This window comes from Sylvia atricapilla, chromosome 1, assembly GCF_009819655.1.
Source record: "Sylvia atricapilla isolate bSylAtr1 chromosome 1, bSylAtr1.pri, whole genome shotgun sequence".
In the NCBI taxonomy this organism is placed as follows: Eukaryota; Metazoa; Chordata; class Aves; order Passeriformes; family Sylviidae; genus Sylvia; species Sylvia atricapilla.
In genome coordinates, this window is record NC_089140.1 from 65394743 (window position 1) to 65419213 (window position 24471).

Sequence of the window (24471 nt, forward strand, 5' to 3'; positions counted from 1 at the left end):
TTTATGTCCTGCCGGGTTTTGCCTCTTTCTTTCTGGCTCCCTCTCTGCTATAAGGAGAGACCGGGAAGACACCTCTCGCCGGCAGTGAAGGCAACCCTCACCCCGGGGACAGCGGCCATCCCGCTTTCCCCAACCTCGTAAAGCCGAGGTGGACCCACACCAACCTGAACCTCTCCTTTCTCCATCCGAAAATACCGACGCCGGGGGTTCAGCCTGGGCGGAGGACGGAGCGGGGGATGTTTCCTCCCGTCCCCGCCGGGCAGCGAGCCCACCCCGCAGCCACGCGTGTACCGCCGAGCCTCTGGCCCGGACAGAGCGGGGTTTCCTGCGAGTGGCCCCACGGGCGCAGACCAGCCTCTGCCAAAAATTATTTTAGAGAAAGCTTTTTTTTTTTTTTTTTTTTTTTTTTTTTTTTTTTTTTTAATGTGTCAGTGAGCCGGCGGAAATCAGCCGCGTTGAGCTTCTCCCCAGCCGGGCGGCGCTGGGGCAGGGAGAACTGGAAAGCAACAAGTGTGAAAAATAACCAAGCCTAAACTCCCCGCAGAGAAACAGAAGCCAGATTTATCTAAACGTCCCGGCGGCTCACCCTGGGGGCCGCCAGAACAGGCAGGAGGGAGTAGGAAAGACCTGTCCGGCGTCTGGGAGCCGGGCTGGTGGGAACACTCAGGGATGAGACCGGTAACTCAGACCGGCTGGGGAACCTCGACGCCGGGAAGGTGAATGACCCCCAAGACCATCTCTTCCCTACTTTCTCGTTGGGAAGAGATCCGTGCGGGGCTTAGCCGTAAGAAAGCTGCCCGTGGAGGGAAAGTGAAGCGGGTAGGGCTTTGCCCTGCGTGCTACCCGCGCTATGACACACGGGGAGGGACCCGGCGCCTCTGTCGGAAATAATTCAGGGGGCACAGAATGACTCCGTGGGAGCCACCTGCTAAAATCACTGCCCAGCTGTGAATCAGGCGATGTGACACAGCGGAGCGAGGACGTGTCTTTGCGCTACAAGACAGTTTTGTCTGAGCAGAGAAGGTGCCTCAGCTTCAGTTTCCCTTTGCGCAGGGAGGAGGCAGGCGGCAGGGCGAGACAGAGCTGGCACTTCAGGGATGACAGTAGCTCAGGGTGCGGCGATTTCAGTCCTCGACACGGGCCGGGTGTGCCCTCAAGGCTGCGAGGGAAAGGCGTCCTCTAAACGCCCGGGCCAGGGAAGTCGAATTCACCCCCGAAGTGCGGTCACCAAATGCCCCAGGGAGGGGAAAAGGAGCGCCCCACCACCCTGGGCTCTGCTGCGCGCCCAGCCCATGCCCTCTTCCCCTAGGCTAAGAAAAAGAGCACGGATGAGCCAGATGCGAGCCAGGGCTGCCCACAGCCCCGAAATCCCGGCTCCCGCCCCGCGGGCGGGCTGTGTTCGAGCGGCCTCGCTGCCAAGTGCCGCGGGGCAGAGCCGGGCTGGGGGAGCCGGGTCCTGAGCCCGGAGATTTAACCCTGTGTGGGGAGCGCTGGGGTTAGGCAGAAGGGAAAGATCCGACCGGGAGAAGTGTGGCGCCCAAGTTTACTGGGAACGTTTCGCAGAAGGCCAACTTAAAATCGAATTAATTCCCCATGCCACTCCGCAAAATAATGAAAAATCTGGCATTTTAAATAATCGTTACGGGGCTAAAATTGCCGGCCCCCCTGGAGAAGGCCTGAGGGGGCAAGGAGAGCAGCAAGCGGGGAAAGGCGGGGCGGCAGGGTTCTGGAGCCACGAAATCTCCGTACGGCTTCCCCATCCCTTTCCCGTTTTGCACGGAGCCGTCTTCGCTTCGCGTCGTCCCCGAGAAGGAGACTCCCCAGGACCGAGGAGGGTGGGAAAGGGGCAGGGCTGTGTAATTAAATTCCGGTGCCCGGTTAATTGCTGTAATTTGACGCTAACTGTACACCGCGGGCCGGCGCTGGGAGCGGCGGTGCGGAGCGCGCCTCGCACGGCCCATTGACCGCGCCCCGCCCCGCCGACGCGCAGGAGCCGCCGCTCTCCGCCGGGAGTGCCCGGCCTCCGCCGGCACCGGCTCCCGGGACGCTAGCTGAGAAGCCAAGCCCCGCAGGAGCCGACTATTCGACTGCCCGCGGCCCCGGCGTTCCCCCGGGATCCAATGGCTGCGGGCGCCAGCTCTTGCTTCTCTCTTCCCAGCTGCCTGGAGACAGGACAGGAATGCCCCTCTGTAAGGTGCTTGTATCCAAGCCCTGATGGTGGGGCCAGGGGGTGTGATCCCCTGCCTTCTACTGGAAACTGGGGTCGGCCCAAGAACCCAACCCGACACAGCGTCGCTGGCGGGTGGCAGCGCACCTAGACATCCAGTGAGCCTCAAACTGTCCCCTACCTGGGACATGATGCCCCCATTCACCTGTTTCCGAAATGTGAAAGGGCTTGCTGTGCAGCTGCCAAGTGAAAAATGTTTGTATCCCTCCCCAAAATCCTGTAGCTGGAGTACTGCTTGTCCTCACGCTCCCACTGCCCTGCCCCTAGAAGTGAGGCAGGGTCCGTGTTGCCTCACTTTTTCGGGGTGTGAAATCAGGGCTGCGCGACACACTGGCGAGCTTCCAGGGCACTTCGGCACTTGAATCCCCGAGGGGGAAAAAACCCAACAAAACGTGGGCGGGGACAGGGGGTAAGGACATGGAGAGGCCCAAGGGCCACAGGCTGTCGCAGGTCAGCTTCCCCAAGGGGAACGCAGCATCCCTCATCCCACACCGCTCCCGCGCAGTCCAGCGGGACAGACCCCGGCCAGCATCGCCCCGGCCGCCAGCGCCGCCCCCTCTTGGTCCCCGTGCCAGGGGCTGGCGGGAAAGGCTGTCTGCACTGGGGAGCATGTCTTTGTTTCTCCCTGGACTCCCCTGGCAATTTGTAATGCTTCCATCACCTATCTGGGCTAGTTCAGCCCTCCCGGTGCTCTACCTTCTGGGCTACTGATGTTGTGGTTATTATTATTATTATTATTATTATTATTATTATTATTATTATTATTACCACGTCCATGTACTCCTTAACAACTTGCCCCCGAGGTAACTTTCCACCGGCGCCCCGGGGGAACGTGAAGCCTGGGGGGCTCGCCCGCCCCCACCCCGGCCGCGGGCGGGCACCGGGGCGGACAGAGCTGCCCTCTGCTCGCGGCTGGGGGAGCGCCGGGACACGAAACCTGGCGGAGCGAGCAGGGGTCCGGCGGCCGCAGGACGCCCGGGGCACGCCCGGGAGCCCCCCGGGGGGCACGGCCGCCGGTGTCCCGGGAGCGGCGGGGCCGGGCGGGCGCGGTGGGAGCGCGGTGGCGGGGGGCAGCGCGCAGGCAGAGCGGAGGCAGCGCGCAGGCGCGGGCAGGGAGCACCCAGCTCTTTATGGCCAGGTGAGAGAGTCCCGGCTCAGGTAAGGGGAGGATTTACCCACAGGCGTCCCAGGCGAGTGGCTTGCCCTCGCAGTCCATGACCAGCAGGGACCTGGGGACTCGGAGCCCGCAACCAGGATGTCTATCCTCGCCAAGATGGGGGACTGGCAGGTAAGGTGACCCTCTGCCCCGGGGGGCTTTATTGTTATTTTGGGACGGGAGGCAGGGCTGGAGCGAAAAAGGTGACGGGCCCGGAGGGAGCTGGGGGCGAGCCTGACGCTGGGGTTAGGTGTTTTGCGGCTCTCGGTGCTGGGAGTGCCCGCGGCCACTCGTGAGGCCCGACCGCAACAGGTAGAGCGGTGGACTGGGGTCGAGGGCTGCTCCGCCGAGGTGGGTGACACAGCGCCGGCAGCGTGGGCCGGCCGAGGGCGGCGTGTGCCCGCCCGGCGTCCCTGTGCCCGGGGCTGGCGGCGGCCTGCCCGCGGAGCCCGGGGGCTGCCCGCGGGACCCCAGGCGGGCCAGGGCCCGCAGCCTCCGGAGCGACCCGCCGCTCATCGGCGCCGTGCCGCGGGAGCTGAAACCTCTACGAGCTCCCACCCCAGTCTGTCCTACGGAAAAACAACGCTGCCGGGTCCCACCGGCAGTAGATGCGCCGGGGGCGCCCGAGGATGAGCTGAAGGGAAAAGCAGAACCCACCAGCGAAAGAGGCCAGGCGGGGAACACGCGGCTCGCCGGGGCCTCGGCCGGCCCCAAGGACCCGAGGGGGACGCACACGCAGCACGGGCGAGATTACACGTGTGGAGTTACGGAGGCTCACGAACTGGGAGACACTTGAAAATACCCTGGAGCGCCCTGATGCCCGTCCGCTCGGGCCGGGTGACCGCAGTTTGCCGACTAATGAAAGGGAAGATGCACCGTCCTGTTCAAGCACACGGGATTTTCTTAGAGAAAAGAACTTTTTAAAAAATTATTTCTTCCCCAGGACAGTCCAGTTCCAGGTGGGAGCCTAGTTTCTTTTCCTACTCCCAACTTTTCCACTCGCTCGATTAAGTTTTTTCCTTAGACTACCTTATTTTATTATTATTATTATTTCTTTAGGATAGCAGCAAGTCGTCAAAAAAAAAAAAAAAAAAAAAAAAAAAGGCGGAGAAACAAAATAAGCAAACAAAAATTATTTAACATCTTTTTACATCTGCTAACATCTTTTTATCAGACCGGCGCAAAAAAAGCGTTCAAAAGATTTTTTTTTTTTCACTGAAATCAATTCTTGCGCAATCGTATTTACGGGTTATCTGCCTTGAAATCTATTCCTGACTTTTCCTTACACCCCGGCCTTCCTTGCTCCTTCTCCCCGCCTGGCCGGAGGGGCCGGGCCGCTCGGACCCGCCTCCCGCTGCCCCGTGTGGATCTCTAGGGGAAAACCTCCCTCTCCCCTCGCAACCCTGCGCTCCACCGGCCCGGCGGAGAGAAGGCAAAAGGGTCAGGCCATTGGCCCGGGGGAGTCCCGAGCAGCCGCAGGTGGGGGTCTGTCCCGGGTGGGAGGCTTTCCCGACCGCCCCGGTTCAGACAGTTCGGCGCTAAGGGGCGATGGGCCCCTTCATCAACCCCTTTCCCTCCTCTTTTTCTCATCCCCAGCATTCCCCCCCCCCCAACCCCGGGGCATTAACTAGGCTTAATCTGCCAGCTCCATTTGAACCTCAATGGGAGTAAAAACAACAATTTACTCTCCTGCCAGTGGCAGACAAAAGCGCTGGTGAAAAAGAGCATCGGGGGTGGGAGTACGGTGGAGGAGGGGGAAAGGGGGGGGAAAAAAATCCGTTTAGAGGACATGGATGTTTGTGTGCGTGAAGCAGCAGTCCCGGGAGCCCGGAGGCTTTGCCACCCTTCCCGGCGTGGCGACACGTGGGCCGGGGCCCCGAGGGCCCACTGCGGCTCCCCATCGGAGTGCAGAGGCCATTTGCTCCTAGAGGCAGTAAATTTTCCTCCGACGTCGCGGCGGGGGGGAAGGGTGGCCCCGGGAGGGTCTTCCAGGCCGACAAGGCAGGTTTTGCCGTCGGCAAAAGGAAGTTTCGGTGTGCAGCAGGGCAGCCAGGTGCGCAGGCAGCCATGGGGATGCCCGGCTCCTGGGGACGCCTGGGGACACGGCTGGCGTGGCGAGCTGCGCCAGGCCCGACACGCCAGCCTCATGGAGAGGGGAATGCCTCGCCCTTCGGTCAAGAGAGGGATCACCCGGAGGGGGTGTGGGGGGAATAAAGGAAGAAAAACGGGAAAAACGAAGCCTTTGGATGGATGAAGGCTGGGCACCCGGGGAAATAAAAGAGGAGAAGGGTGGAGAAGCAGCCCCCAGGAGGGCAGACTTAGCGCTCTCTTAGCGGCACATTGTTAAGCAAACGAAGCGCTCCACCTAAGAAAGTACCAAAGTTTTATTGTGGTCATTGTTTTGTCCTTTTGCTCAAGTGCTTGCAAAAGACTTTTTGGCTTCTGCTACAGTCAATTTACCCCTCGTCCACTTCTATTTGGGAGATAATTTTGGATTTGTTTGGGGTGCTGTTTTTGTGGACACGAATAGCCAACAGAGCCGAGAAGGAAAAAAAATAGTTTGCGAAGGAAAGAAATATCCACCCAAAAAAAAAAAAAAAAAAAAAAAAGGAAAAGACAAGACAAAATCCAGAAAGCAAGAGAAGCCTCCACAGACAATAACCTTGTTCGAGCAGGACTGGAGTCTCGTTTCTCCTCGCTTTGCTTCCTTTAACCCCTGTAAAAAAAAAAAAATAGAAAAAAATAAAGTGGGAAAGGGGAGAGGTAAATCCCATGGGGTGGCTTCATGGCTAGCCCCAAACTTTCTGAGGATCGGACGGTATAGCCTCTGTGATTTCGCTGGCCACTTTCCTCCCCGCTGGCAGGCAGAGGCCAGCGGCAGCCCGCAGGCAGACAGGCAGGGCCCACTGCCCCCCCGCGCCGGGGCTCAGCAGGTCGAAGAAAGCTTTTTTTTTTTTTTTTCCTTTGTCGTTAATTTTTTTTTCCCTTGCTCGTGGGTCCCTTCTACCTGTGTCCATCGCTGCAGGTTGTTGTGCTGGCGAGCAATTGGGCTGTTGTTGATATGCTAATGAGGCGATTAGACTGTGGGTAAAGAGCTGGAAAAGGGAAAAGTTTCCACCATTAGAGGGAGATCTCCGAGCGCGGACGGGAGCGCTGCCGAGCCTCCGCCAGCCGCGCTCCCCACGCCGCCCGGCACCGCCACCGTAGGGAGAGGCAAGGCAGGGAGAACCAAATCCTCTCTCTCACGCCAATCCATGAAAATGCTTTGGAAACTGACGGATAATATCAAGTATGAGGAATGTGAGGTAAGCGCTTCCCCCGGGCCCGGGCAGAGCCCCGGCCCCGCAGCTGCAAGCGGGAGCCTTCAGCATCCCTCCGTCTCTCAATTTCGTTTAGGAAAACTTCTTCTCCGTCGTCAGGCTTCCTTGCGGTCCTGCAGCCGGAGAGGGGCTGGGGTCCTTCCCCAGGAACTTCGGGGCTTGTGGAAACACGGCTTTGTCGGAAATGTATGAGGAAAGGCAAACAGGATCCAGAAGCAAGCCTGATCTATAGGTAGATCCTCCGTAGATAAGGCTCTTGTAGGATGCTACACTCATCCATATGGATGGATGGATGGATAGGCGGCTGGCTGAATGAATGGACAGATGAATGAATGAGAGGGCCAAGAAACAAAGGGAAGAGAATTATTCTTGCACTCTAGGTACCCGAGGCATCCAAATAAATTGGCTCAGGACCGACGCTTAAATTCAGCCTTTTTGATATATCTGCGGGTTCAATTATACCGAGCTGCACAAATTTACAGAGGTCAGCTGCCTAACTGAAATCACAGGAGCAGTGTTCCCTCAGCTTCCTAATTTTCAGGGCCACATTCCCACGTGTTTGAGACATAGTAATTTAACCGCTCGGGAAAAAAAAAAATAAAATCCACCTCATTCGGTTTTGGAGCCGTTCAGCACAGATTGTGTGCGCGCATCTCTCTCTGTGTCTGTATGTGCATCCATATATTTAGAATGAGGCGAGTGTCTTTTAATCTGGCAAAAAAGGAGAAGAAGAGGAAAAAGAAGAGCAATGCCCAGGACCCATGCCTAGTCTCAAACCAACGAATACTATTGTCACCCGTTCCGAAAAAGTTGCCTGTGCAGTGCGTTCGAACCGCGCAATAAAAGACTCTACTTTGCAAGCGAACGCTGTTTTTTGGTCGTGACCCACGCGGGAAGATTCCCCTCAGCCTCGGCGGAGCCTTGCCAACATGCATCTCTGGGTCGAAGGGGGCACTGTCCCGTTTTTGCATCGCTGTTTTGGGCGATGTTGTAGTTTAGGAAAGGGACCGAGGACTCGGCAGGCTCAGCGCCGACTGATTAGATGATCTAGTCCGGGATCGAGGAGTTTGGGATGAAGCTGTCTCCCGATGCGGGAGCTGAGCTTTAGGTCCACTCGTTGGCGGGTGCTTGATTTCTGTGAATTAAGTGTCAGGGGTTTGCGGGTTGTGTAAGTTTTTTTTTTTTTTTTTTTAATTATATTTTTGATTGGCTGGGTTGCTTTTATTTTTTTTTTTTTTTTTTTTTTTGGCGTTTTGGATTTTTAAAAAATTTCTTTCAACCCGGATAAAAAGACATATTCCTCAGCTGCATTTCTGGTGGAAAGCGTGCCTCTTTCCCCTCCCTCTCTTCAGGATCGGTCTTCCAGTTAGGACACGTGCGAGAGTGTGGATTTCATCGCAAATGGCTTTTGTTGCCTTGTGTTAATGGGACTTCGCACCGAGGTGTTACCAAACACGGAGAGAGCAGCAGCCGCTCCGCGAACCGGCCGGATTTTGTGCGTGTGTGTGGGGTTTGCTTTCCGTGTTTACCTCGGGAGCGGGTGCGAGACCACTTTAAAGAGAGGATGGAAAATAGGGTGGCTGTACCCTGCCGGGGGTAGAACCTGCCTTAAAATTAGGAAAAAAAAAAAAAAAAAAAAAAAAAAAAAAAAAAGAAAGAATAAAAAAAAAAAAAAAAAAAAGGAAAAAAGCAGAAATAAACCCAGAAAAAAAGGCATGAAAGACCGGCCAGCCGCGCTCAGCGCCCGGGGCGGCCGGAGCGCCGGGGGGTCGGGGCGGGCGGGCGGAGCGTGGGGCCGGGCGCCGGCGGCGCGGCGGCTGCGGCGGGGCAGCGGCGGCGGCGAGCGGAGCGGTGCCTGTTTTAAGGGAGTTGTTTGGGAGTTGCACAGCCAGTCCGACGGGTTGCGCCGGAGCCCCGGCTTGTCTGGGCCGGGAGAAGCGCTCGCCTAGCCTCTTTTCCCGGCTCCCGCTCCCCCCCGCGTCCCTCCCGCCCTCCTTCCCTCCCCGCCTTGCTGCCTCCTGCCTTTTTCCCCCGTCTCTTCCCGGATCCTCCTAGAGGGGGGCCGCGGGGAGCCCGGCGGATGCTCCTTGGGCTCCCCAGCCCCCCCGCCCCGGGCGCCCGCTGGTCTCGGCGTTGGGCTCGAACCGGAGGAGGAGAAGGAGGAGGAGGAGGAGGAGGAGGGCTGACACCCAGAGGGGGAGACACCCAAAAAAACTTTCCCAGCCGGTTTCCGGGACGTGGGGCACGGAGGCGAGCCGGCTCGGCGGCGCGGGGCGGCCGCCGCGGGGGCAGCGGCGAGGGGAGCCCCTCGGCGGGGCGCCGTCCGGGCATGGACGGGGCGGCGGGCGGTCCCGCGGAGCCCACCCCGCGCAAAGGCGGCGGCGGTGCGGCCGAGGGCGGCAAGAACCAAGCGGGAAGCGAGCAGCCGCTCTTCTCCCTGGGCTTTGAGGCCGGCTACGCGCAGCAGCCGCAGCCCGAGGTGCGCCCGCGAAGGACTGCGGGGCTGGGGACATGGGGAGGCGACAGCCGCGGGGGAGGGAAGGGAAGGGAAGCGAAGCGAAGCGAAGGTGAGGAAGGAAGGGAGGGGGGGGATTCCGCGCCCCCTCCCCTCTCTCCTTCTGCCAGTCTCTCCCACTCCCTCCCCGCCCCCCCCCCCTCTTTCTGCACCCCCCCCCTCTCCTGGCTCCCACCCTCTCCCTCTCTCCGGATCTCTTTCTCTTTCACTTTTGCATGCCCTGCAACCTTTTAAAATGTTGCCCCTTTCCTGTGATTCGTCAGACGCAGCAGCATGTGCCCCCTCTCTCTCTCCCGCTCCCTCTCTCTCCCTTTTTGTCTCTCTCTCCCTCTCCCCCATCTCTGATTAGATACACTGATTCTTCATTCAATGGACGTCATTTAGAACAGGCTCTGCCTTGAGTTGCCTTCTCGCTTCACGCTCGATTTCCAGCCATTCTTCCCTTATTAAGTGTTCGTGTAATATTAATAGTCATGAATATCTGCTATTAGGAGTCTCCAGGAAGGCAGCAGATCTGTTATTAGGAGCTCAAGTGAAGCAGCAGCTAAGTCAAAGGAGGAAAAGAAAGAAAGAGTCAGAGGAAAAAAAAAAAAGGATTAAGAAACAAACACACACACGCTAAAAAAAAGAAAAAAAAAAAGAAAAAAAAAAAGGGGAAAAAAAGCGCAAAACAAACAAACAAAAAACCAAAACAAAAAAGAAAAAGAAAAAAAAAAAAGCAACCAACTTTGACTCCTCACACCGCGCCAGGATAGAGAGCTCGCCTTGGGAACACCCGATGAAGGGCAGCAGAGATCGGTGCAAGTTCTGATGGATTATCGTGGCGCGCCCGCGGTGCAGGAGCAGCCCCGGCGCCCCGGTCCCGCCGCCCGCGCCTAGCGCCGGGCTCCGGCCGCGCTCCCTCCGCGCCCGCGCCGCGCCCGCACCCGCGGGGCTCCGCCGGGGGCTGCGCGCTTCGCCGGTCCCTTTCCTCTGGCTTTTTGTTGTTTTTTCTACCTTGACTTGTAACCCCCGAATCTTCGCAGATGTTAGTGCACAGTTTTTCGGCTATGGTGAGTTGCTTCACGTTTCTCTCGGAGGGGGTTCGGTGCGCGCTGGGTGTTGTTGCTATTGTTGTCGGCGGTGGCAGTGGGGGTTTCGCACCCAGCTTTCCGGAGAGGGCTTTTTTTCCTTTCCTTCATTTTTATAAATTCGGTGGTTTGCATTTTCTCCCTTCTCTCTTTATTTTTCATTTCTTCCCTCCCCTCCCCCCCCGCCTCTTTTCTTTTTTTTTTTTTCCGGTCTGCTTCGAGCGAACGGCTAAAGGCTTTGCTTGGACCCTACCGCTTCGATTCCTTCACCTTGCCACCTGCAAACGTAGTATTTTCGCTTTCTCGTTTCCCATTTTCGGAACCGTGGTTCTTTCCTTCGAATCCTCCTCCGCGGAGGCCATTCCTTTTGCCCCAGACGTTCCGTGTGGGCTCATCTGCCCGGCCTCGGGAGCCGGCAGAACCGTGCCGAAACACCCGGGCTCGTTTCGCTGCCCCTCGCCCGTCGGGGCGGCGGCGCTTCCCCCGGTCGCCTGCCGCATTCCTCCGCTTCCCCGGCGGCCGGGCCGCCGCCGCCCGCTCCGCTCCCAAACCGCACGCCGGCCAGCCCGGGCTTCGGCCGGGCACCGGGACGGCTCTCCCCGTAGGTGGGGGACCGTGGTAGTGATTTCTCCCCGAAACGTTTCTAAAACTCTTGGGGGGGAACTACCGGTTTGTTTGCAGCGTATTTCGGCGTTTTCTGGTAACAAAATGGCAGTGGGCTTGGATTTTCCGGGGTTTTCTTGGGACGCGTGCGATCGGTAGTGTCAGAGACAGCATTTATCTGGGTTCTGTTAAGGGCCAGAGGAAGGATTTTGGGTTGTGGCAGAATTATTATTTCAATAACGATCGCTCGTGAATTATTCTTTTTATTTGTGGGAAATACCTGCTCCTTAAATGCCCGGGCGCGATCTGTTGTGAATCCACGCTGTATCGCCGCAATGTTTTATTAATTATTATAAGCTGTCCTGTTGTAATTATTGCTATAATTGCTGTTATCATTATTGCCGTTATTATTGTTTTTTAAAAAGTGAGACTGCCTCTTAATTATTTGGGAAGGGAAATCAGAGACAGAGAGATCCCCAGATCTGCTTTTCTCCGCCTCGGAGATGATGATTTGCCCCTCATTGCCCTAGAGATGAAAATTTCAAGGCGATTTTGAGGAAAATCAGTTTGATATTATCTTTGTTTTTCTTTTCTCCTTTCCCCTCCCCCTCCTCCCCCTCCTCTACCCCTTCCATCCCCCAACCCGCGCCCCCCCCCCCCCACTCCCCGCTCCCGCTCCCCACCTCAGGAGCGCCACGACAGTACCAGCAACGGGACAGCCCGGCTACCCCAACTGGGGACCGTGGGTCAGTCTCCCTACACCAGCGCCCCACCGCTCTCCCACACCCCCAACGCCGACTTCCAGCCCCCTTACTTCCCCCCCCCTTACCAGCCCATCTACCCCCAGTCTCAGGACCCCTACTCCCACGTGAACGACCCGTACAGCCTCAACCCCCTCCATGCCCAGCCGCAGCCCCAGCACCCAGGATGGCCGGGACAGAGGCAGAGCCAGGAGACGGGGCTGCTCCACACGCACCGGGGTTTGCCCCACCAGCTCTCGGGGCTCGACCCACGCAGGGACTACCGGCGGCACGACGACCTGCTGCACGCCCCGCACGGGCTGGGCTCGGGGCTGGCCGACCTGCCCCTTCACTCCATCCCCCACGCCATCGAGGACGTGCCGGTAAGCCGAGGGGCCGCCCCAGGGCCCATCCATCCCTCTTACCGCGGGAGCTCAACGTCGGGGGGAGAGGGAGGCAGGGAGGGAGGGGGGAACACCACCCCTCCCCAGAAAATAAGGGAAAGGAAAAAAAAAAAAAAAAAAAAAAAAAAAAAGAGGAAGGGAAGAAGAGAACTCGCCCCCCCCAAGGGAAAAGTGAAGCCCCCACCTAGAACAAAAGGTTCTCGCAGCTCGTCCCTGTGCGATACCTCCCCGCTAACTTGCCCACTAAAATATAAATAAATCAAATTACTGTCATCGTTAACAATATCTTTCCTTCTCAATGACAATAAGCTGTTACGATTGGAAGAATATATAATATCACCACAGGGCCGTGCATTTGGGGATTTCTTACTGCCTTGGGAAAGACACGAGTCTGAAATGCCTGTGAGGACATTTAACGAGATCTCACAAATGTAAGGGGGGGGGGGGGGGTGGAGGGAAGTGGGTGAAAGTGGCCTAAGAAGGAAAAATTGGTTTCCTACGGTTTCAGGATTGGCATACGGGATAACCACATCCAAAGTTATAAGAGGGTATGGGCAGATCCTCTTCTATAAAGGAATTAATTGACAAATCAGGGAAGAAATACACTAAAATGCTGCCACCTTCTTTTAGTAGCGGTGCAAAGGGATGACCTCATAAATCATTACCTATGGGTTATCGAATTCGAGTCAGACCTGCTACACCCTATATTAAATTAAATGTTGGGAGCCTATTGGAGGATGCATGATTTGGGGGGCATAATTCTGTTATCGATGAGTACAGACTTTAAAAATGATTTCTAATTAAGCATGACATTAGTGCACAGGCTACTTACAAAGCAAGCCAGGGCTATTGTTCACTTAGGAAAGTGGCCTTATGCAACATGATAGGTCATGATCAAAGTTCATCTTTCTGGGTTTCTCCCCGAAAATGGAATTAGAACATGGCAATAAATTTATTAAAGCCCACAGAGCTCATGCTGAGGGACTGAAGCTGCTTGACTTGCAGGAGGAAAGAGGAGGAGGGAACTCTGGTATCTGGATGTGATTTTTGCTGAAATGCCATCCCAAATTACAGGATCAAATATTACAACAATATATTCGCTGACAGTTTAATGAGTACAGTTTCGTGTTGCAAGGATAATGTTCAGATGAACTTACCTATTTTTGGAGGTCATTTTGAAATCTTTTGTAAATTATACTCCGAGAAAATAGTGAATTTATTACAGCCCTCATCTGGCTAAATTAGCCACAGAAAATTGCTGGCTGTGTTTAGCAGTTTTGCAATAAACGCATACGTTTTCCAAAGTGGAGGATTTAGTAAGCAATTTGGATCCGTTAAAAGCAGGTCGACTCTTTAAACTTGATATAAAATAACATTGAGGCAATCGTAAGAATAAACTAATTTGTTGACTGCAAGCCCCTGATTGCTGTAGGAAGAACACGACCTAAAACGTTCTCTTGAATTCTCCCTCTCTTCAGTTGTGCTCCATGGCAGTGAGCTGATTCGGGAAACCTCCTCTGCAGATCTGTGAATTAATAGCATTGCTATACTTCGTGAAAACCAAATGCCATCTGGTTTAAATCCTTGAGCCAGCCTAGCCATTTTTTTTTTCTCTGTAAGACTGAATCAGCAGGCTTCATGAAGGAGAGTAAAAAATAAAAGGGTGCATCTTTTAGGTGTATTTTATATAGTTAAAAAAAAAAAAAATCCTTTACAGAAATCTGAATTGGGAGGGCAATTTTTGAATTTTTCCGTTGCTGCAACAGTTAACCTTTAATGAAAACTACTGCTAAATATTTAAGAAAGTCAAGTAGACGGTGAAAATTATTTAATCATAAATATCTCTGTGGGATTTTAAACTTAACAGTCCTCCCTGTACGGAATATGCGTAGAAATAACACAAATAAAAGTATTATGCCACACTACATTTACTTTATGGGTTTAGGGTGCATGCATAAAGGGATCATATTTCCCCATATAGTTAAAACACAAGAACTGCAGCAGTAGTCATTTCTGAACATTTCTCATTTTAATTATACTTAAATCCAGAAGCACTTTAGGCAAGTTACAAATGAGAGCATTGAGTATAATAAAACCTGTAATAAAGCAACTTAGTACCATCCACCCGGAATCATTGAGATCAGGCACAATTAACAGGAGCATAAATCCAAGACAGAATGGAAAATGTTAGAATCAGTATTATTGTTGGACAAAGACTAGAGAAGGAAGTAATAGTTTTTTAAATGGTAATGCCTGGGTTTTGTAACGATTGCGAAATCTTCTATCTCAGCAGCACTGGTGTTAATTTGTAAACACAGCCAGACATTATATTGCCTGTCAGTTTTTGGAATTAAAAAACATGATTTCATTTGACTTTCTAATCACGTCGTGACTCCGCCGCGCGAACCCCAGCTGTAGCCGCGACCGCGGGACCTGCGAGGGGACAATAGTGGGGGAGCCCGGGGGTGCGCGGGGTGCGCGGCCCCCCCGGCCGCTCCGCGCTCCTTTGTGCCTTCCCTCCCGCGGGCGCGGGAGCGGGCACAGCGGCGGGGAAGGGCTGGCTCGGGCCGGGGCTGCTTCCCGGGGAGGAGGGAAGGGACGAGAGGAGGGACTCCTCAGAAAGCTTAAGGCCGCTCGGGCCCCGGGGTTGTGCGAGTGATTTATTATATTTTTCTTTGGGATCGGGGGAAGAGCTGGGAGGGATGCAGGGTTCCTCTCGATAAAGGAAATCCCCCCCCCCCCCCCCCCCCCCCGCAAATCTCCTTCCTCCCACCCCTCCCTTTCCATGCAGGATCTGTTGTTTCCCTCCCCATTCCGTGCCCAGGAATGGGAGGGGGGACACAAAACTTCTCCTGCACCCCATCCCACCTCGTCCCTCCCTGCCTTTTGTTGTGGTCGTACACTGACATCCCTGCCTGTTCCTTTTGTTGCAGCACGTAGAAGACCCCGGTATTAACATCCCAGATCAAACTGTAATTAAGAAAGGTAAGCTGTTTCCTTGCGCATACCAAACATGTCGTCACAGGCTGGGGACTGCTCGCAGGGAAGACTTACCCGGCCTCCCCCCTCTCCCCTCCGGTACCCCGGCCCCGGGCTCCTTCCTCTGGCATGTACTGTTGGCCGAAAGGTTGGAAGCAAAGAAAAGCGGGCGATGTGGGTTGAAATCCGCCCTCTTTAAGCGGCCACGTTTGCCGGGTATTTTAATTATTATTGTCGCTAACGGGGAAAAATGTTAGCAGATGATCTAGAAATTCCGAGCCGGTCTTTTAGTGCATTAGCAAACAATTGGGTTTCATGGTCTGCCCCACGCATCTGGCTGAGAGGAGGGCTTGAATCGTTGTTGGTAAATGGGGCTATGGAAGTGAAATCGTTGTTCCCCCTCCTTCGGGTTTTCTTATTTAAATCGCACCGGTGGTGAGGTGGACTGGTGGAAAACAAGGGCGAGTTTCTGGAAACTGGTGTCTGTCGGTGGTTAGGGCGATTTGGTTTTCGTTGGCTTTGTGTGCTTGCTTCACTTAGAATTTAATTGCTTGGAAGCTGGTACCCAAATCGTGCGAAATATTTATTGCAAATTTGCACTCGATTTTCATTTCCCGTCGCTCTTCGGACAACCGAAGGACTGGGAAAGGTGGCACAGGTCTTTTTGCAAAGCAGGTTCTCGGCGGAAAGTGATGGGTTTTGTGTTTGGATGCTGTGTAGTGAGACGCTGTTGGAGTAAAACTGGCGGGGTGGAAGGCGCAGCTAGCTCCTGCCTGCTCTGAGGGGTGCTATGGCTGCGTGGCCGCCTGGAATTTGGGTACCCAGGCCACCGCAGGAGAGAGATGCTGAGTAGAGACACTCTCCTCTCTAACCCTAATCGCTGTACAGCCAGCGAACCTGAACTTTCATACCCCCCCGCCCCCCGCCTGTAAAGCCTTTGTCACGTCAAATTAGATGTGCAAGGGATAAATCTTAAGAGATGCTCTTTCCAAGTCGACATGATAATTGGCTCTTTTATTAGTAATCTCAAGAGTTCGTTTAACTCCTGTTGTATCTATTAGCCTTCCCAGAGCTATTAATGTCACAAGTGATCTATCCAAAACGGAGAGAGCCCCCCGCTTGGTTGGACTGCGCCCGCCAAGCGGAGCGGGCTAAGGCGGAGGAGAACGGGAAGGCGGCCGGGACCCGAGGCACCGAACGCCGGCACGGCCCGGCACCTCCCAGCCGGCCGCCGCCGGGCAGGGACCAACCTATATTTCGGGGTGCCGGTTCTCCGCCGCGTTACGCGTCTTCCACGTCTAAATTTGTGCGCCGGCGGGGCCCCGGGGTTGCCACACACCCTGCCGGCGGCGCCGCTGCCCGGGCACGGCCCGCCCGACACGGCGGTACCGAGTGCGCCGCCCGGCAGGCGCTGCGCGGGTCTTTTCGATGTCCCCGCTGCGGGTCGAGGGATGTCCGGCTCTCTCCCTGCGCCTCCCGACGAGAGAGGGGAGGGGTGCCCCCGCTGCGTCCCCGCTGCCCCGCCGGCGGTGCGGGGCCGGGGCCGGCCGCGGAGAGCGGCTCGGGTGCTTCCCCCTCCCTCCCCGGCTCCCCGCCCGCTCCTCACCCTCACCTCCCTGCTCCTCCCTCCCTGCAGGCCCCGTGTCCCTCTCCAAGTCTAACAACAACGCCGTCTCCTCCATCCCCATCAACAAGGACGCGCTCTTCGGCGGGGTGGTGAACCCCAACGAGGTCTTCTGCTCGGTGCCGGGCCGCCTCTCGCTGCTCAGCTCCACCTCCAAGTACAAGGTCACGGTGGCGGAAGTGCAGAGACGCCTGTCGCCGCCCGAGTGCCTCAACGCCTCCCTGCTGGGCGGAGTGCTCCGGAGGTGAGGGGCGGAGGGAGCGGGAGGCGGGATGCCGGGCCGTGCCGTGCGGGAGGGAGGGAGGGAGGGAGGGAGGGATGGAGGCAGGGAAGGAGGAGGCCGGGCGCCCACGCGGGGCGGCGGCGCGGGGGGAGCGCGGCGGCCGCCGCTAGGGGCGGGGCGCGCGCGGCTGGCGGGGCAGCGCGGCCGGGCGCGGGAGGGGGCGCGGCGCTGTCGCCATGGCAACGCGCGGCCTTGCGCGGACCCCGGGCCCCGCCGTGGGGACCCCTGCGTGTCCCTGCCCCTCTCTGGCCGGGAGCACCCCCACGGGCACACACACCCGCCCCCCGGGACCGGCTCAGTGGAGGGCGCTCCGCCGTGGGCTCCCACCCTGTGGCCTCGCCCAGGCAATTAGGCAGTGCCTGGGCAGGGAATAACATCCAGGATTAATTAAGGCAGCTCCCATCTCTGCAGCCTCGCTTAGCCCAGCTCTGCTGCGAAGCCACAGATGGGCCACGGAGAGTTTGGCTCTGGAGCTGCTGGCCCTACAAATCGGCCTCCTCCCCTCACGCCTGGGGAGAAGCTGCCTTCGTGTCCGCGGCACCTTGGGAGCTCAGGGAGCGACACCTCAGAGCTCCCCATCAGCTCTGGGGCTGATCTAGACCTTAGTGAGGGCTGCTGTTCTCTAGGTGTGGAAACATCCAAAGCACCATCCCTGTATCTGGGATTCAGCTTTCAGCAACAGTTGGTCTTGAGCCTCCCACAGCCATGTATCCCATCCCTTGTGCTTAAACCCTTGATTCCCTTCCCTGGGAAGGGATGTGTTGGGGTCGTGTGGGGGCTGGAGCCAAAGTAGGAGCAGGTGTTTCCCCAAGCCCCATTTCTCAACGCCTTTTTCTCTGTGGAGCAGGGCAAAGTCTAAAAACGGAGGGAGATCTCTGAGGGAGAAACTGGACAAAATCGGACTAAACCTGCCAGCCGGGAGGCGTAAAGCTGCTAACGTTACCTTGCTCACATCACTCGTGGAGGGTAAGTGACTCAAAGAGCTGGGAGGGCTCCTTTGGAAAACGTGCCTCTTGCCTTTGCCAAAAGGGAGAAGACTTGCTGTTGGGTCATTCGGGTTTTGATCCTCCTTTCCAGAGTCAGCGCTGCTCATTGGCATTTGGAAGGGCGTTATTTTCTATGTCTTAAGGAAAGATCAGGTTAATTGGGTGCCTTTGCTTTTTGTTATAACCTGAAACGGGTTTGTGCGAGTCCTGCAGACTCAGCAAAGCGTTCTATTATTTATTTGCTTTTAAGTTTCCGAGCTAGATGTTTTCAGGGCCTCATCTTGCTCACTCATTCAAACGTAACTAAGCAGATCTCATTGGGAGCTGCACGGGAAGGATCCCTATGAAGGGGGATCGTGGGCTTAGCCCCATAAGAGACCCATGAGTATCGGGTTGGAAGTTACGGGCAGAGGAGCCTCTAATACTTCACTGCTGTTCTTCTGCCACAGGTGGACAACCAAGCAATTTTAAATGTCAGAAACTGCAGCTACTTTAAGTTTGTTCTCCCTCCCAGCCTGCAGCCGCATAACAGTAAATCATTTAACTTTTCTGACATCTGCATTTGAGAAATGCGTGACCATTACTTCCTGAATTAATTTGGGAATCCTTGACCTCAGCCATGAATTAATGGTGTCCTGAAAGCCTCAAAGTTGCACCACTGCCAACCCCCACTCCCTTTTGGTTCTCATTTTCAGAACACATGTTCCCTTGGCTATATCATTCTCCTCTGCTTCACTTTGGCCAGAAAAGGTGCAACTTGCTTTTAATGCCTTGGGATGTCCTATGCTGTCGGTACAGGGAGGTGGGAAGCTCAGGAGTTTGCAGTCATTTAGTTTTGAAGCAGTGGCTGTGTCACGCTGGCTGACACAACGTATGTCTGAGGCCTGCAGATAGACCCCTCTCCTTTCCCCTTACTTATGAGTTCGGCCGCATTTTAGACTGGTTCAGTTTGTAAAGTGCTTTTAAACTCAGCCTGAGCTGTCCAGGTCCAGCTTGAGTTTGGTTTCGTAGGCGGGAATTTGTTTTGTTGTCGCTTCGCATTGTGCGAGGAATGTTTCACGTTGGAGGAGACTGGGAAGAAGCACCGTGTGATGATGCCAAGCGTCATTTCTTTAAACATCAGGATTAGTGAACAAACTATTTTTATGCTGCGTGACAATTACCGCGCCTTCATGTTTCTGAAAAGGCTTTGCAATTGCATTGACACGCGGTAAAAAAATGACGAGGGGAGAACTTGTAAAAAGTCTAGATTTGGTAGATGCTTAACATTATTTGTGATGTTAATGAATACGGAGAAGGTTTTATGGTAATCCATTGTTCTGTTTGGCTTTCATGTACAATGGCTTTGAAAAGAATGATTTTTTTAAAAAGCAAAACCAGAGGCCTGATGATCTTCAGATAACTTAGTGATGGTGGCTAATTTTGGGGAGATGATAGTATAAACATTGCTGGGGCTTTGAGTCCCGTAGTGATGAGGCAGTTTCTAGAGTACTGTTATTGTTTATGATCCGCTCCATTTTATGGAAACAAGCTCACTGGACTGAGGCTTTGAAGCTCTAATTGGCGCATGCGTTCTTCCGGAGCTAGAGCTAATGGCAGGAAGCCCTGCAGTAAAAACCAACTGGTTCAGGAAATTAAAACCAAAGATTTGAAAATCAACAAAACAGACAGACTCGGTGGAATGACCCTAAAATTCTCATGGTTAATCGTTTGGGGGTGAACATATAATTATATGCGATCAAGGTAAATTTTAAACACTTAGCTGTTTAATGCATTTTATTTAGAAGAGCTCTAGGAGTAATTATGATCAATATTAATCATTGATGCATTGCAAAAGAATGTAGAGATGTGGCTGAGGCAAACACATTTTCAGAGTAAATAGCTGTGAATAAAATGTGCATAAATGGCTTTCTATAGGTATGGAGATGTAAATTGAAGCACGCATTCTAGGTGGATGGAGCCTGTCTGTCTAAAAGTATCTCTTAGTCAATGTGACCTTTTAAAAATTCTTATGCGAGATTTCACTCCTAACAATTGTTATGAAAATACGGATTTGCATTACCTTCAACTGAAGCAAAGAAAACTGCAAGATAAGATGTAATTAGCTTTTCTGGCCCTAACTTTTTCAAAGAGAAAATGTCCAAGCTTTTGAGAAGAAAAGCCCAAGTAGAATGTAGTGGGTTTTTTGAGTTTTTTCAAATAGATTTTTGCCTCTGTGCGATGTGTACTGATGAGCTGTGTTTCTTTCTATCCCCACCCGTGCCTTCATATTCAGGAGAAGCAGTACATCTAGCTAGAGATTTTGGGTACGTTTGTGAGACAGAATTTCCTGCCAAAGCAGTAGCTGAATTTCTCAACCGACAACATTCCGATCCAAACGAGCAAGTCACAAGAAAAAACATGCTTCTAGCTACAAAGTAAGACATTTAACTTTCTGGCATGTTGCTCAGAAATAAGGGAGGGGGACAAACTTGTGTTTGGGGCTTTTATTATGAAGATACTTGTTTGCTGCATAACCAGTGGCTGATGGCTTTGCAAGTTGTGAGTGTGTGTGTTGGCCCGTCTGGTATAAGAGAACTCTTTTGGTTTCCTTCAAATCAGTGTGTGTGCAGATTACCTTGAATGTGAATTGTGCAAATTGAGGGTGGATGTTTAGTTACAGAAAAAGCAGTAATTCTTCAGAGCAAAACATTTTCTGGGCCTATTCCCTTAGCTTATCAATTTAAGTAGAAGGGGAACGCTTCTCATTGACAATAAAATAAACCTGGCACATTAAACTGATTTCAGTTCATTAAAATCGGCAATGGCTCTTCTTGCCTAAGCAGCTCTGTTACTTAGCAAATACAGGGATATTAAAAATATGTTTTAAATGACAATCTGCATGCAGTTAAAATGCTAGCCTAGTCTGTCGTTGGTGGGGCTGCCCAGACTTCCAGGTGGTGCGTGAAAAGAAAATGATTGTTTTGGTATGTTTGCTGGAAATTAAAAGGGTTGTTTAGTAGCCCTTAATTACCGATGGAGGTGTCACCAAAGGGCACAGTGCCAGAGGACACAAGCAGGAGATGGGAGCTGCTTTATGGCTGGAAGACATTAATGTGGGTTTTAGAATACAAAGTGTTTCAACATGCCTCTGAGCTCTCTTGCTGTAAGGTGTGTTATTTCTCCAACCATTTGTGCAGTTGAGTGGGTGATATAACCTATCTTCTGCACCATGCCCTTGTATCCTCCCTTCTCACCTCCCTGGAAGGAAATTTCCAGGTGCTGGTTAGCGTCAGCCTTTCCCTCTGTGGAAAGGTCCCTTTGGATTTGGAGATAGAGATTTACATATATAAATGTTCAGAATACCCTAATTTAAATCCTCAATTGCCCGTTCTGCCCTCACCCATTCTTCCTGACACACAGGTGTGTGTTTTAGCTTTGTGAAGGAAGAGGCCCATATATCTCTCTGGTTCCCCCCCCAAAAAGGGAATCTTCTAAGATATGGATAAATCTCCTAGCCTACCTTTGGATATCATAGCCTGTCTATTAAGCCTGCTCAGGAACTTTAAACTGTGTTTGTGCTCCAAGCCCCAGCTGGGCAGAGATGTGTATCTACGGAGAGTGTTGGGGGGGCGAGATACAGAGAGCAGTGTCTCTGTGTTCCTGTTGTCTGCCTGTGTTGCATGGGGCGGGCTGGGGTGTGATGTGTGGTGTGCTGTCGGTGTGTGCACACAAGGTGAAGGGGTTTGTGTGTGCTGGGGAGGTGTGAGAATTAGGAGGAAGGATGCATAAAGAGGAGAGGGAGAAGGGAGAGAGTGTGTGCGCTCAGGAGCAGGAGCCCCCTTGAGCCAGGGTCTTGTGCAGTCTAGCAGGGAGAATGCACGGGCTTTGCTGCCGCCAGTGATGGTTCATTTCTCTCCCTCTCTCTTCCCTTCCCTCCCTCCCTCCCTCCCTCCCTCTGTCTCTCTGCTCCATTTGTGCAACAGACAGATCTGTAAAGAGTTCACCGACCTGCTGGCTCAGGACCGATCTCCCCTGGGGAACTCGCGGCCCAACCCCATTTTGGAGCCGGGCATCCAGAGCTGCCTGACCCACTTCAACCTCATCTCGCACGGCTTTGGGAGCCCGGCGGTGTGTGCTGCCGTCACCGCCCTGCAGAACTATCTCACCGAGGCGCTCAAGGCCATGGACAAAATGTACCTCAGCAACAACCCCAACAGCCACACAGACAACAGCACCAAAAGCGGCGACAAAGAGGAGAAGCACCGAAAGTGAGGATCCCCCCCCACACACTCCTCTCCCTTCCCCCTCACAGCCCATCGATCCATTCATCTCCCTCCTCCCTCTCCCCGGCACCCAACACCCCAGGCTACAGCAACAGAATGAGCGTCCTTCTGCCAGTCCTGTTCTCTGACTCTGCAGGACTGCTCTGCCCTCTCTCCACACCCCTTCCCAACATCCACATTTCCATTTGCTCCCACTTAAATTCCCCCCTCTTCCCACTGCCACCATCGTTCTACCCCAGTTTGGAGCCTAAGAGAACAGAACAGGGGGACGGAGCCAGCAAAGAAAAAAAGTTCTGTGTTGAGTTTGTGAACTTTTTTTTTAAATAAAACAAAAGGAGAAAAAAAAACAACAAAAAATAAAACAAAAAAGAAAAGGACTTTTTTTTCTAAAAATATATTAAAAATTAAAAAAAAAACAAACAAAAAGAAATAAATAATACTTAAAAATTCTATGAGCTTCACCGGACTGAATCACCACCTTCCCTTACATAAACTTCAGTTAAGATTGTAGCCATACTAAAAATGAAAAAAAAAAAAAAGTGAAAAAGTACAACAGCAACAGCAGACATACAAAAGGCAAAAAAGACTGATGACATTTTATCAGTATTGTGAATAAACTTGAACACAAAACACAAGCGGTTCCATGTCATATCTTCAGTTGTAGAACTTTTTCCTGTCCAAGGTAAAGCGACCAACTTGAACTTTCTATTGCAACACGATTCACGGTTATTATATAAGGGAATCAGTGTTCATGTATGTATATATTTATTTATGTGTAATTTAATGGGAATTGTAAATATGGTGAGTCTGTTTTAAGCCTTTTTTTATTTATCTGGTGATCTCGTTTACCTCTTGTTTAGTGGGTTTTAAATCTTCCCCTCTTAGTTCATCATGTGGTTCATGGTACTTATTTAGATATCAGAGGTTTTTTGGGGGTTTTTCTCTGGGATTCATCATTTTTAGCCCTGTTGTAGCATGTTAAAAGCGACAATGAAGCAGCTGAACAAATAAAAAAACCATTAATTTTTATATATAATTAGTATGACATTTAGTTTCTCATTGAAGATAAAATAAAGTGATGTTGGACCCTGGCAAGGTTTTTAAACATGTTAGTGGTTTTACAACCCTTATGTGTTGTGGAAAATGAAAAAAGTTATTTTCATCCACTGTCCTTCTCCCAAAAGCACCAACAGAGCAATAAATTAATATTGTCTTTTAAAACAAGATTTAGCTTTACTTTCCTTTTCTTCCCCGTCTTTTTTTTTTTTTCTCCCTTCCTTTTGTTTTTATTTTTCTCCTTGTTTTTTCTTTTTTTTTTTTTTTTTTTTTTTTTTTCCCAAAGAACTTCAAACATTTGGGACCACCTGGTATCCTGTATTTCCACTGGCCATATTGGAAGCAGTTATAGTTGTATTGTATTGAGTTGTGCCGGCAGTAGTTTCCATGCCTATCAATGTATCATAGTCCTTTGTTGCCCAGATAAATAAATATTTGATACGCTTTATGTCGATTTTTTTATTCAGTAGCTGTCTTTACCCAGGCGTATTTTTGTTCTTGGCAGTATTTTTTATTCAGTATGGTTACAGTAATTGAGTTTAACTCTCCCTTGACAATTGCTCCTTGCAATAAGCAGCTGAACCCATTGTTTCCCTCAAGTATAATAAAAACTTACTTTCAACTTGGAGTTCAGAGCAGGGTATCATTTAGATATTCCACTGAGTCTGTATTCAGACAAATGACACAATAAAGCACAATGTATTCTTTTGGATAAAAAATTGTCTGTACTACTAACAAAAATGACACACTATCTTTTCTTTAACCAAAACATAATTTTATTTAAAAAATAAAAGTTTTATTTTATTTATGTTGACCTCTAGGTTTTTATTTATGTTTATATATAGCATACAGAATTATAAGCCTATAAAATTTTGTACATGTAGTCGTCCTAACAGAGAGCAGAGATTAAAAAACACATTTCAAGAAGGACATTTGAAAAAGAATCATTACTGAGAAAATTCTGAAAATTAATGTGATGAAAAAAATTTATACTGATAAATCAGAGCTGGGTGCTCCCTCCCCCTTAAGAAAAAAGAAAAGCTCCATAGTTGATGCCAACAAAATCATCTCACGGTTGTGAACTTTAGTGAAATCTTGCAGGAGACAGATTATTTCTGATTGATGGTTCGTGTTTTAGTGGAATGCACAGACTGACATTTTGAGATGGCTGTGTCAGTCTATAAGGGACTGAAATTTTTAGCTTCAGTTTCTTCTTGTGGAAACCAGTTGTGAAACAGGGAAG

The 24471-nt window shown here is 52.3% G+C and overlaps 1 protein-coding gene across 3 annotated transcripts; it reads left to right on the forward strand.

Annotated features, from left to right (window-relative positions):
- Positions 1–6334: 6334 nt before the first annotated feature.
- TFAP2A (transcription factor AP-2 alpha) lies at positions 6335–24036 on the forward strand. 3 transcript variants are annotated; one of them, XM_066324798.1, is made up of 7 exons: positions 6335–6688; positions 11580–12014; positions 14969–15020; positions 16651–16882; positions 17769–17887; positions 20183–20324; positions 21873–24036. In XM_066324798.1, exons 1-7 carry the CDS (start codon positions 6638–6640, stop codon positions 22159–22161), a joined length of 1320 nt encoding a protein of 439 aa, XP_066180895.1. In that variant the 5' UTR covers positions 6335–6637; the 3' UTR covers positions 22162–24036. The 3 variants fall into 3 exon arrangements, with proteins under 3 accessions (XP_066180895.1, XP_066180886.1, XP_066180878.1); XM_066324789.1 differs by lacking the exon at positions 6335–6688 and adding an exon at positions 8578–9182; XM_066324781.1 differs by lacking the exon at positions 6335–6688 and adding an exon at positions 9402–10270.
- Positions 24037–24471: the final 435 nt, after the last annotated feature.